Source organism: Ambystoma mexicanum, chromosome 1p, assembly GCF_040938575.1.
Source record: "Ambystoma mexicanum isolate Mex_15411 chromosome 1p, UKY_AmexF1_1, whole genome shotgun sequence".
In the NCBI taxonomy this organism is placed as follows: Eukaryota; Metazoa; Chordata; class Amphibia; order Caudata; family Ambystomatidae; genus Ambystoma; species Ambystoma mexicanum.
Genome location: NC_090921.1, coordinates 457,831,499 through 457,844,140, shown reverse-complemented (window position 1 = coordinate 457,844,140; position 12,642 = coordinate 457,831,499). Strand labels below are relative to the sequence as shown.

The window sequence follows — 12,642 nt, the reverse complement described above, 5'->3', positions numbered from 1 at the left end:
TGCGCTTGTGTGTGGGAACTGCGTCAGGATCAAGTGGATCTACTTTTCCAACGATGGGGCAATCCCCAGATCGACCTATTTGCGACGGACACCAAGTGCCGGAGGTTCGCCAGCAGGTTTCCCCAGCCGGGGAGCATGGCCGATGCCTTCTCATTCCCCTGGTCGCACTGGCGTGGCCGAGGCAGATCTGGTTTCCGGACCTTCTGGCCATGTCAGCGTCACCTGCACACCCTTTTAAACTGTATAGACAGTCGAAATTTTTACACAATGGTAGTAGTAAGTTTCTTTTAAGAAAAGAGAAATTTGTGAGAGAAACCAATTTTCGACACTGTTGGTGTAAAACAGAGTGATGGAGACCATCAATTTTAATTTAGTTTTAAATTATCTGTTATAGATATGAATTTCAATTCATTCATCATCCGGTTTTAGTGAACATGATAACATAATCGTATTCATTTTGAAGTCACATTCAATAATATAATTCAAGGGCATACAATGTGTTTATCACACTTTCTACAAAATTAACTTTTCACATGTAATATCCATAGTAAGTGATAATAAATGTTTTCTCGACGCGTTTCGGGGTGTCCCCTTCTTCAGGATTTGTTAGCCCTCTTCTTTACCGTTAATCTTTGGTTCGCCTACAATATATGATACAGTAATCAGATTTTTAGGTTCTCACTTATAACTGTCATTTAACTCTTGAGAAAAAACTTTTTACAATAATCACCTGGATGTCCAATGTGGAATATCCTGACTGGATTTATTATTAACAGTAATGTCAACCCAATAGTTGTTGAATATCTCAGTTGCTATACAACCTGTAGATGTGATAGAAAAACAGTAGAAAAAGCTCAGTTAAAAGAGAGATCTGAATTTGTGAAGGAAAATCTAATCATGTCTATCTGAGAGTAAAAATATTACCTTTCTGTATTTTTGTAAAAAGCTACTTCTTCATTGGAACAAGTCGCTGTAGTACGAAGTGAGAGTCTTCAGGGATGGAGATAATGCAGCAATGGGAGAATCCTCCGCTTGTGTCTGTAAAAACACGTACATGTGCTATCTGAGAAAATGGCAATGTTCTGTCCTTACGGATGAACAATGGTCGGGATCATTTAATAGAGTATACTCTATGAAGGCCTCTAGACTAAAGCTATGGGGTTTTAAAGCTGCTGGTAAAAACTACTTGGTTTGGTTCCCTTACCTCCTTCCTGAGAAGATGCTCTGATGACCGGTGCTGAAGCTCGAACCGTTCCTCACGGTTCTCGCTGAAAACGGCCGCTATTTACATAGTGACGTCATCACGTAGAAGCGCGATGACGTCATGGTGTTGAAAATTGTTTTTTCTCACAAATTTCTCTTTTCTTAAAGAAACTTACTACTACTATTGTGTAAAAATGTCGACTGTCTATGCAGTTTAAAAGAGTGTGCAGGGGACGGGAGAGTTCCACAAGCTTGTGGACAATATGTTGGTTCTACATAGGTTAAAACAACCCAGTGTCAAGGTTGTTATTCTCCCCGGCACCCCGCTAATTTTCTACAAATTTTGTAAATATCTTTAATCCAGGTGTGCGCTAGGCAATACAAAAATTGGATTCATGTCAGCGTCACCCCCAGTCAAACTGCCGACGGGCGCAGATCTCTCCAGAAAAGGAGAAGCTATTCTCCATCACAACCCGGGGTCGCTGAACCTGCAGGCCTGGCTCCTGCAGCACTAGAGTTTGGAAGGTATGATATCCCGGCGGACTGTAAGGAGGTGCTTGCAAAGGCCAAGGCATCCTCAACTCTCAAATGCTACGGACACAAATGGAAGAGGTTCTCTGACTGGTACTGTGTACAGAAGATTAACTCTCTGTGGATTACGGCCCCTCAAGTGCTGCCGTACCTTCTGTCGCTGGCCAAGGCGGGGCTAGCCCATGCCTCCATAAAGATACATCTAGCAACGATTTCCCGCTACACCAGAACTCCGGGGCGATCATCCCTGTGGTCTCATCGCCTGGTGGACGAGTTTATGAAGGGACTGTTCCGATCATTCCCGCCAGTGAACGTGGTGCTGAGCAGGCTCATGGGGCCGCCATTCGAGCCTCTGCATTGGGCACCGTTGAAGTTCGTATCATGGAAGACAGCGTTTCTGGTGGCCATCACCCTGCACGACGAGTGGGAGAGATCCAGGCCCTCTCTGTAAACCTCCATACCTGACATTCCACGAGTCGAGGGTGGTGCTGAGGACGCACCCCTCCTTCATGCCCAGGGTGCCGTCGGACTTCCATCTCAACGAGCCCTTGGTGTTGCCCTTTTTCTTTCTTTGTCTTTCCCTCCCTTTTAAATTGCTGGAGTGCCATTTTGCTCCCACTTCATTGTGTGAGCTTAACTTGTCTGGAATTTTAAGGGAAGTGGTGTGGTGTATTTATGCCTGACTTTTTCTACTTGCTTAGAATAGTGAAATGTTATACAACTGTTCAGTAAATAAATATATATACATATATATTCTTTTACTTTGAAACCTAGAGTCATTGTTTGCCAGAACCATAGTAATTGCTGTCCTTTGTGTACTATTTGTACTGCTCACTTACTCTTGAGATAGGCCTGGCTGTTCCGCTACTGCTACCACTATAACTGTGTAGTACAGGCTTGTACCAAAGGTGAAATTGTGCTGTCACTTGTAGTCCTAATTGTGTGTATTGTTCACAAAGGGTACTGCATATAATTCTGCCTAACAGGCAAGTCCCCCCCCCATCTACCACACTCTCTGAAGTTAGTCCCCCTCCCAACATTTGAAGGGTTAGCAGGGCCGCACTGCATTGTTAGCTTAAGTGCCCTCCGCCTGTGCCAAGTATACTTCCCGCCAACCCAACTCTGCATTTAATATCCTAATACAATATTCACAATGCATACAGCGCAGAATTCCGACTGATCAGTGTCTTGGCGCTAACATATTGTATGCCATTGTTAGTCAACTCAATGGTATCAATTTTATCAGCCAAAAGCGTAGTTCGCTCTGGTGCAATTTGTTTCTCTGCCGTGCAGACTAAACATTCGTCTCTGAAGGAGTTGTCATCCCTATAGATACGGGGTGTATCGGCCACTTTTACTCCCTAAATTAGGCAAATACTCCCTAAAAATAGGGAGTCAAAAAGACACGTAGAATGTTGTGCCCCTGCTCTCACTCACACAGGTCAATGGATATGTTTGGACCTGTAGTGCATCTAGTAACACCGGAAGAAACCATCTATGCCTGATAGGAAGAAGTAAACCTGTATCTTTTAATGTGCATAGAGAACTAGGTGTAAAGAAATATTTCTTTTAATTCTGTTTTCCAGTTAGAACATATATTATTACTTGCTTATAAAAATACTCCCATTGAGAATGCGAATTACATTTTTACTGCCTAAAAAATAATTTTACTCCCACTTCCACATTTGATCTGGAGCACTGTCTAGGGCTGATGAGTTTAGAAAGCCCTCCATATCTCTTTACTACTGCAGGACTACAGTCATGTCATATGAATGTACATTATTCCAGAGCCCTTAACTCTATCGGCTGCTGTAGGGGAGATAGCGTGTTTATGCACGTTGCTTGCCTCGCCTTTTTAGAATGGCATCCCTGTCAATTAGCTGGATGAGTCCCATGCCAATTTCAATTTGTCAGCAATTTCATATTCACTGACATAGCAAATCTCACAGTGTCCCACACCGAACGCGCAGATTTTATAAATCTAATGTTGCAGCTACCATCTTGCCAAAATCGTTTAATTTGCATGCAATAGCAAACGTGTCTTGCCATGTCCTCATGTTGAAAGGTACTGATTATAGTGTATGCTCATAATGTCAGCCGCAAACCTCCCGGACAACCTAAGAAGTCATGACAATTGTAGGTGCTATACACATTTTGCATAACATATACTTAAGTTGTGAGCTGCCGTTTCAAAGGGGGCTCTTCTTGTGGTTGCAATTTATTATTATTTCTTTTTTTTGTTTCAATGTTTTTTTATATTTGTTTTGTTTACCTGGTCTGCATAGTCCTGAGTCCCTTGAATGCATTACATCTGTCTGTTAACTTGCGGAAGGGGAAATAAGGGGCAAAGCTGCACCACACTTTGAAAACAGTGTGGTTGTACTCATAAGATCTTCATAACTTTTAAAAGGACATATAGCTGTGAAAAGCTAATTTTAAAAGGTATGCACATGAATAAATGAGGAACTGATAGAATCCTGCTTGCGTGGCAGTCAGTCGTATTTAGAGAAGGATGATTAGGAGTCTAACTTGTTTTGTTGTATCCCTCACTAATGAAGCAAATAAACTTAGCGCTGATTAACTTCACACAGATTCTATTCGTAGATATATCCATCAGGTAAAAAATAAAGCTAATTGGCGTTTGTTACACATATGTAATGACTGTGTCCCTGACTAATATACTCCACATTGATTTACTAAGCACAAATACTTTTCATAAGTATACATTTCGGATCAGTAAGAAAGCTTATAGGCTTCAAGTGTGCATTTGTAATGGCTAGGATGTATGATCCCTAGCAGCAGCAATCTGTTCTGTGCACCCTACTCTGGCAGATTCAGTCTCCTCACGTTCTATCGCCGTCAATGCTCCTCCTACTTTCCATATTACGAAGTGACTGTGAATATACACTTCCTCCCAGGAAATTCCTGCTCAAATTCTGTGACTAGTATACATTGCCATGCAAGGGCACTGTACACCTAAACTCTCAGGGGGGTCCTTCTTACATTCTGTAGCTGTTTATGGGGACCATGGCATCCATGGTACTCTCCCAGGCAAAACCTGTTCACAATATACAGGGGAAATGTACGTCCCGCCCCTGTGTTCCCACATAATCGCTCTGCCCAGGGGTATTTTGCCTGCATTCAACCCTGATATACTCTAATGCACTACAGGAAACACATGAGGTCCCATTCACAGATCATACCACGCGGGATGAGTGAATCTAACTGATAAATCCAATCTTTGTCTCTCTTTTTCTCTCTCCGCCCCCATTTTCTGTGCAAGTCACCTCCTCTACTGGACAGTAGAACTTGTTCCAGAATCACACATTTTAGCTGAGCTAAATTGCCTCGCCTCAATGCAGTGGGTTGCCACTGGGGATCTCATGCTCTTATTTCTAATGTTTCATTTGTGTTCAGTCCAACAGAACTTTTGCTTTCCGCTTTGTCATGCCCACATGGACACCTCAAGGCATATACTACATTCATAGACACGTGCACAATTGTCTTAATTACATTTTTCTGCTTGAATGGGGATTTGTGATCTTGTTTCCTCTTATTATATTCCCAGTGTGCTGGCAATTACCACATGGTTGCGTGCCTGTGTACCGCATGTTTGGTCTATTGTGAAATTTAGTGTTGCCCTCACCAGTATGTTTCGTAGTGCCTGGCTATTCCTATATGTAAAAGTGGGTAACTCGGGATATAGGCTGTGAAAAACCAGGTCTGTTTGCATCATGCCAGTACTGCTTGATCACTTTTCTTTTTGCACTCTGTTTGGAGTGCCTTGTGATATATACTAGAGACGGTCGGGTTTAGATGGTTTAGGTGCGAGTAGAGACTCTCTTGATTTGAGCTCTACCTTTTCAGAAATCCCTTGGATTAAGTCCTTATTGTATCTCCTTTTCTGGAATGTGTCCTTTAGGGTATTCACCTGTCGCTTGTACTCGTCTGTATTAGAGAAGTTACGATGATATCTCATGAATTGGCTCAGAGGCACACTGTCAATTGTCAGTTTTTAGCATGGAAACTGGCTGCCAATAACAGGCTGTTGCGGTTCGTTGGTTTGGTGAAGATCCTTGTATTCAAGGTGGAATTCCCTAGATCTATTTCTACATCTAGAAAGTTTATCTTATTACTAAACTCTGTTGTAAATTGTATCTGTAGATACATTTGGTTCATCATGGTGATGGAGCTGGCCCATATGCCGAACACATCATCGATGTAGCGTACATCCATCGCAGTGATTCCAACACATGTTCTGTTTCTAGATATAACATGTACGCGATTACATAGCTGGGTGCCATTGCCACTCCCATACTCGTGCCCGACACTTGTAGAAAGACTTGCGCCAAACCTAAAAAAATTGTTCAACAAAACAAGTTTTGGGCAGGTTAGAACAAAATTTAGATCAGCTGCACATGAATCTGATGGCAAAAGTAGCCACTCTAAGGCCTCCAGGCCTGCATCATATACTATGTTAGTGTACCGATAGGTGAAGTCCATGGTAAAGAGGATGTCACGTCCCCTGATAAACTGTGGTAAGTCTTTTAAAAAAAAAGTTGTGTCCTTAAAATACGTTAGACTATCTTGTATATGCGGTTGTATGACCACATATTTGGCTATAGGTTCTAGTAGGCTGCCCATTGCTGCTATAATTGGTCGTCCTGTTGGGTTGTCCAAATCTTTATGTATCTTGGGCAGTATGTAGAATACCGGCATCACCGGGTCTTCCACCTCCAAGAATTTTCAGAGATTACCCCTCTGTTTTCAGCTTCATCCAGAGTCTCCTTGATGAGTACTAGCACTTTCATGGTGGGATCAAACGAGATTTCTCTATAGGTCTCACCGTTGTCAAGTTGCCTTTCCGCCACTTTGAGATATTTTAGTTTTGTCCATCAATACAAGGGCACCACCCTGCTCTGCTGGCTTGAAAATGGATCCTAGTTATCAAGCAGACTTTTTAAAGCTTGTCGCTCAGTGCGTGTGAAGTTACCATGCTTCCTGTGTTGGAATGATATTTTCTTAAGACCCTCCAGAACCTGTTTTTCAAACGCTGTTAAGATTGTATTCTGCACCTTTGAGTAAAAAGTTCTCTTTGGTGTCATCTCTAGGAAATGAGGGCCTTCCTCACTGTTACTCGTTGTCTCCAGTGAGTCAAACATTTTCAATTTTAGTTTCCTCATCAATTTGAAAAAATGTTTAAGCAGAGTGCTGCTTTGTTGTGGCACAAATGTTAGTCCTTTCTGTAGAATTCCCTTTTCGAATTTGGATAGTTGATGTTTTGAAATGTTCACCACTATGTCCTCTTTGTTGGTGCCGTTTTCCTCTGTGGTATGGATTTCTTTTCTTCCCTGGTCGGGTCTGTCCATTTCTAAAAATGGTACTTTGCTCAGAATCGTTGAGGCGGACGCTGTCGCTACTGGGTCTACTTCCAGTCTCAGGACTGCCTCTAGTTCGGTGCTAGATGTGTCGGAGGATATTGTTCTCTTGTCCGATCCCCTTGGTTGAGGGGCACCCGGTTTATTGAATTTGGGTGTTCTTTGTTGGTAGTATTGCCAACTGTAGATTGTCTCATTTATAGTCCTGAGTATCTCTCCTGAATTTCCTGATCTTTTTTGCCTCAAGTTCCTTTTTGTACTGGTCTATTTTTTTATTGGCTTCCTCTAATATCTCTGATGAATCTGCCTGCTCCTGTGAGCGATTACCACTCAGTCTGCTTTATAGAATTTATTTCATCATCCAAAGTACTCCGGTTTTGAGCTAGTCCTTCAGTGGTCAATAGTATTAAGTTCAGGGAACGTTTATTCAGGATCTACTACCATCGTTTGACAAGGTGGGATTGTCCTTACAGAGAGTAGGTTCCAATGAAGCTGGTTTTTCCTGGGAGAGTGCCATCGACTCCATGGTCCGCATAAACAGCTACAGAATGTGAGCAGGAACCCCCTGAGAGTTTAGGTGTACACTGCCCTTGGATGGCAATTTATACTTGTTACAGAATGTGAGCAGGAATTTCCTGTGAGGAAGTGTATATTCACAGTCACTTAGTAATATGGAAAGTAGTATGAGGATTGAGGGCGATAGAATGTGAGCAGAGTGGATCTGCCAGATTAGGGTGCGTGGAACAACATTGCATGGAATGGATTGCTGCCGCTAAGTATCATACATTTTAGCCATTACAAATGCACACTTGAAGCCTATAAGCTTTAATACTGATCCGAAATATATACTTATGAAAATGATTTGCACTTAGCAAATCAGTGTTGAGTATATTAGTCGGGGACACCTACTCGTAACATATCTTATTTACTGTTTATCCTATGTACTGCACTTCCCCTGCCCCTCACACTTTTCCCCTTCTCCCACCTCCCCTGCACTTGCACAGTCTCAGTCAGCTGGCCTAGTAAGATCGTTGTCTCTTTATCCTGTTCCCCTCCCTTGCCTTGTCGTGCCTTGAAACACTTGTGTATAGGTGTGTTATAAATGCCATATCATATTTGAAACAAACACTAATTAGCTTTACTTTTGACCTGATGGATATATCTATGAATAGAATCTGCGTGAAGTTAATCAGCGCTAAATTTATTTGCTTCATTAGTGAGGGATACACTGATCAGTGAGACTCCCAATCCAAAATGGCCACCACGTAGGCGTAACGCGAAAGCGTCAGCCGGCAGGCCATTACCATGGGAACGCAAGTGATTTATGGACGGCTGCGGTGCACCCGACTGATGTTGCCGGTCTGCTGCCCCGCAGTCCGTCTGCTCAAGACTATCTTTTGTGAATACCCGTGGCCCGTATGCTTGTAGGAATCGGTGGGGATCATGCCAGGTGGATCATATACGATATGTGCAATGCACGATACCCATATCCAAGTTAAAGTAAAAGACATGAGCGCTCCTGCGGCTCAGCAAAGCGGAGCTAGCCATGGAAACACTGATTCCTAACAGCATGGGGAGGACACCTGTATATCACTGTGGGGGAGGAGGGGTTAATTCCCCCATACAACTCTGCAGAATATCTCAATAGACATAGGTGGGGTGCTGATTCAGGCCACCTTAAAACACTAGGTTAAGAATAAGAGTGTTTTTTTACATTGAGAATAAGGAGGAATTATCTTATGGTACCCAGCATATTGACAAGGAAACCAGCTGGGTAAGTGTCGTTTGTTACTTTAGCTAGGATATAATGGGCATACACCATATGCTAATTGTGGCTCCTAGTAACAGTGTGAACTTTATTACAGGTTGGAATCGATCTATGCGAATTCACTCAAATCTAAGGTTAGTTTTACATGATTAATAATTACCATATGAGCAGGTTTCCTTTGAAAGGTTAATGAAATATATGACAATTATTACCTGTTGTAGGTTACAGATGAATGTACAAGATTTTTAAACGGCTATGAAAGGACAGCTTATATCCCTGAAGACGGATACAATGTAATTTCTGAAACGCATTGGCATCTAAATATGAAATTTGTGATTTCATTTTTTACATTTAGCTGTACTGTTTTAAGTCCTTTATAGGTTTGTTTACTAGCCTTTGAGTTCGAAATTGTTCTTTAAAAAAGCTACTCATATAGCAGAGACATTAGCCCAAACATTGGGTATGTTTAATTGCATGAATTCTTTGTTTATGAGAGTATGATTAAAATTATGATATTTTATTTATATCGCGCTCATGCACAAGTGTTTCAGAGACCAAGCGAAGGGAGGGGAACAAGGGAGAACAAAAATAGCAATCTTACTAGGCGCAGTGACATTAAGAACGCGCAAGTGCATGGAAAAGGGGGAAATTACATGGTACGGGGAGAAATGGAAAGTGCGGAGCAGAGGAGATAAAAGAATAAATAAGTGAAATAAATAAATGCAATGAAAATGTAGTGCAGCCCGAAAGTGCATGATTAGTCAGATAGGAAATAGCTGATAAGTGCAGAAGAAGTGTGGGGGACTGCATGGGTAAAGATACAATCCCAGTGCCAGGGGTGTCCCGGAGGCAGGGTGAGCAGATACCTGGGCCTGAAGGACAGAGGGTGGCCAGGTGCACAGTGCCATGAGAGAAGCAGATAAACGGGGGAGAAGAGGGGCAAAGGCAGAGGCGGAGAGGAAGGTCATGAGGTGCTTCCAGATCCAGAGATGGTTCCCCTCAAGTTTCAAGGTGGTTGGAATTCTGTTCCAACGGGAGGCCCCAGCTTAAGAAAGAAATCTGCCCCCAGCTTGTTTCTTTGAAAATTGACTGACCCTGAGGGAGTTAGAAGTAGATGAGCGAAGGACTCGAGAGGGGAGGTATTTACAGAGGGAAAGTTCAAGGTATTTTGACATTTATACTATTTTGTGAAGATTTCTTTGAAGGACCCTGTCCATTAGGAGTACATGTGGGTTACCCGTTGGAAACAACAGGCTTTCTAGATATTTAAATGCAAATTGCACCACAGTTTGATGGTACCTGCCAGCATGGGAATGTTGTGGTTGTAATGAGGTGCATGGTTGGATTTGTCATGTGGTAGTTCATGATGCATATCCAGCTTAATTTGACCATAGATGTAAGACTGAGTGGCACTGCAGTGTCATTGAGTTGTCAGTGGGCAGTTAGAAGGAAGGTCCCAGGAAACTGACTAGTTACTGTGGTCCCTGAATTTATCATGGCATAGTGTCACCTGACCTAGCATCCCTTAACCTAACACTATTTTTAGATCACCACTAATTGTTTTTGATATTGGGCCCTCCATCATCTGAAAACAAAATCTGGATTTTCTCCGGCTAAGCATTGGTGCGTCTGCTTGCATATCGTTCACATAGATACAGAATAAACTTGGTGCAAGGACACAGCCTTGCCTTCCCCCTTTTTCAACTTCAAAACGCTTTTTCTTGCCTCCCACAACCCATCTGACTGAGGCAGTTTTATTGAGTTTTATTGAGATAAAGTCAGAAGATTGCCTTCATCAGATAGAGTGGAATCTTTTGCCTTTTAAGGAATTCTGTAAATTAGAGTCTGTGATCAAGCGCCGTTTTTAGCTCTCCAACCTTGTGAACATATTACGTTGAAAACAACCATCAAATACAGTGCCCAAATATCTATTTCGCCTTGAGGAGTTCAATCAAGATTACATTGGGGCCTGATTCTTTTTCAGCTCTTTGTGATTGTATGGCTTGTTCCACTTTGCTTTTTGTTATAAGTGGGACTGTATTGCTTGTTATAGAAATCCATTGATTTAATTCATTGATTGGGGAGAGTACAGAGGATTTTTGTCATTGTACCATTTTTTCTTTTCAGGTATGCATGATTCGACTGGTACTTCAAAATGTTTTATGGGATCCAAAAAACCAAGTTTGGAGTTCCCTGTATTTAATGTTTTTCCTTATTTCTGGAAAATTGATCTTTTTCTCCCTTTTTTTTTTATTAACTCCTTTTAAGATTTACATGCTTCTGTCATCTGATGCATGGGGATTTGGAGACTTGATCATATTTAATATTTAGGTTTTGTCTCCCTACATTCTTGAAAGTACCAGCTCTCAGTGTGTGTGTGTGTGTGTGTGTGTGTGTGTGTGTGTGTGTGTTTACCCCTTTAGCAGAACTCATAACGTGGGGGCCAATAGTTTCTATGGTTAGATCATAAAGGTTATAAATAGCATACTGGTTGTTTTTTTGTGAATTAACCAAAGTCACTTCAAATAACGGGAGTAGTTGAGGATACAGGTTTGGCAAAACTTGCAGGTTCTTTATTTGATCACATTCTATACTTTATTTTGCAATTGTAAGGCCCCTCAGAGCTAGAGTTAATTGCAAAGGGTTATGGTTGCTTCCATCTCTAGAATTAACCTTGAAGCGCTTTACTCTTTTCCATTATTCTAAATTCTGTAGTATGTGCTGTATCGCAGATGCATAGTTACCCCTCCTAAATGTATCCTTTGCTAGATTATCTCCTGTGGTCAGCTGTTGCATGCTCAAAGGCCTATACTTGTAAGAACCTCTGGTGTCGGTAGGGCCAGTTTATGCTCTCATCTCTGTTTATTTGAGACTGAAGGGGGTATATCCCAGCTGTGATGCTCTTCCTCCATTATCCCTGAATAATGTCAATGGGTTTAAATTTCAAATTGAAATCGCCTGCGACAATTAATACTTCCTCTTTTCCATGCGTCTCAATTTCTTCCTATGGTATTTAGTGTAGAGTCCTGTTGGATCACCTGGACGATTGTAAAGATGTATTGGTAGTATTTTGATTTTATAATTATAATTGGTTATTTATAATGTGCTTAATACCCAGAGGTTTCTAAGCGTGGACCCAGAGATTGAACCTGTGTTGCTTCGCGTCGACTTGCTTACAAGGCGAGAGCGTTTTCCCTGAGCGATCCTCCTGAGACTTAGTATTGCTGCATTTAATTCAATGCTTATGTTAAGATTAGACTCAGTCCACAGGTGTGCACGTTTCATAAAACCTAACCTTCAGCCACATTGCCAATCTTGTTGCGCACTTTTCTAACCCCTCTTTGAATTTCGACTCTCGCAGGCTTTTATTTCTGGAGATTTGCTTGTGATTACAACATTGTCTATTTGGTTGTCATTATTTGTGTCCACTCTTGTGGCCTATAACAGTGGTATTATTTGCCATGTTCCTTTCTAACGTTTATGAGTAATTAATGCTGGCTTTTATGGAAAAGAGTTCTCCAATCACGTTTAATTTTGTATTTAGCCCTTCATTTTAGTTTTTCAAGGTTAGACAGCCAGAACAAAAAGGTTGCTCAATATGTCTACATAGGTGTTGTGTTGGTTTTTTATTTTTGTTTTTCCCCCAATCTTTGCTTTGCTGTTTGACTCCCTTTTTTGGTTTAAGGTTTACATTTGCTTGGGTGGTAGCCCACACTATATTTCCTAGGGTCTTGGGGATGGGAGGGGGTTCATTAGTGTGAA

General features: G+C 41.7%; 1 protein-coding gene across 4 annotated transcripts in view; it reads left to right on the top strand.

Moving 5' to 3' along the window:
- FKBP8 (FKBP prolyl isomerase 8) overlaps positions 1–12,642 on the top strand; it is a 1,109,098-nt gene that overhangs the window by 122,886 nt on the left and 973,570 nt on the right. Inside the window, exon 2 of one of the 4 annotated variants that reach the window (XM_069649287.1) lies at positions 8,978–9,014. The exons of the other annotated variants lie outside the window; for them this stretch is intronic. Within the exon in view, the coding sequence (XP_069505388.1) occupies positions 8,992–9,014 (23 nt within the window). The 5' untranslated portion in view covers positions 8,978–8,991. The remainder of the gene's footprint in view (positions 1–8,977; positions 9,015–12,642) is intronic. 4 annotated transcript variants of the gene reach the window in all.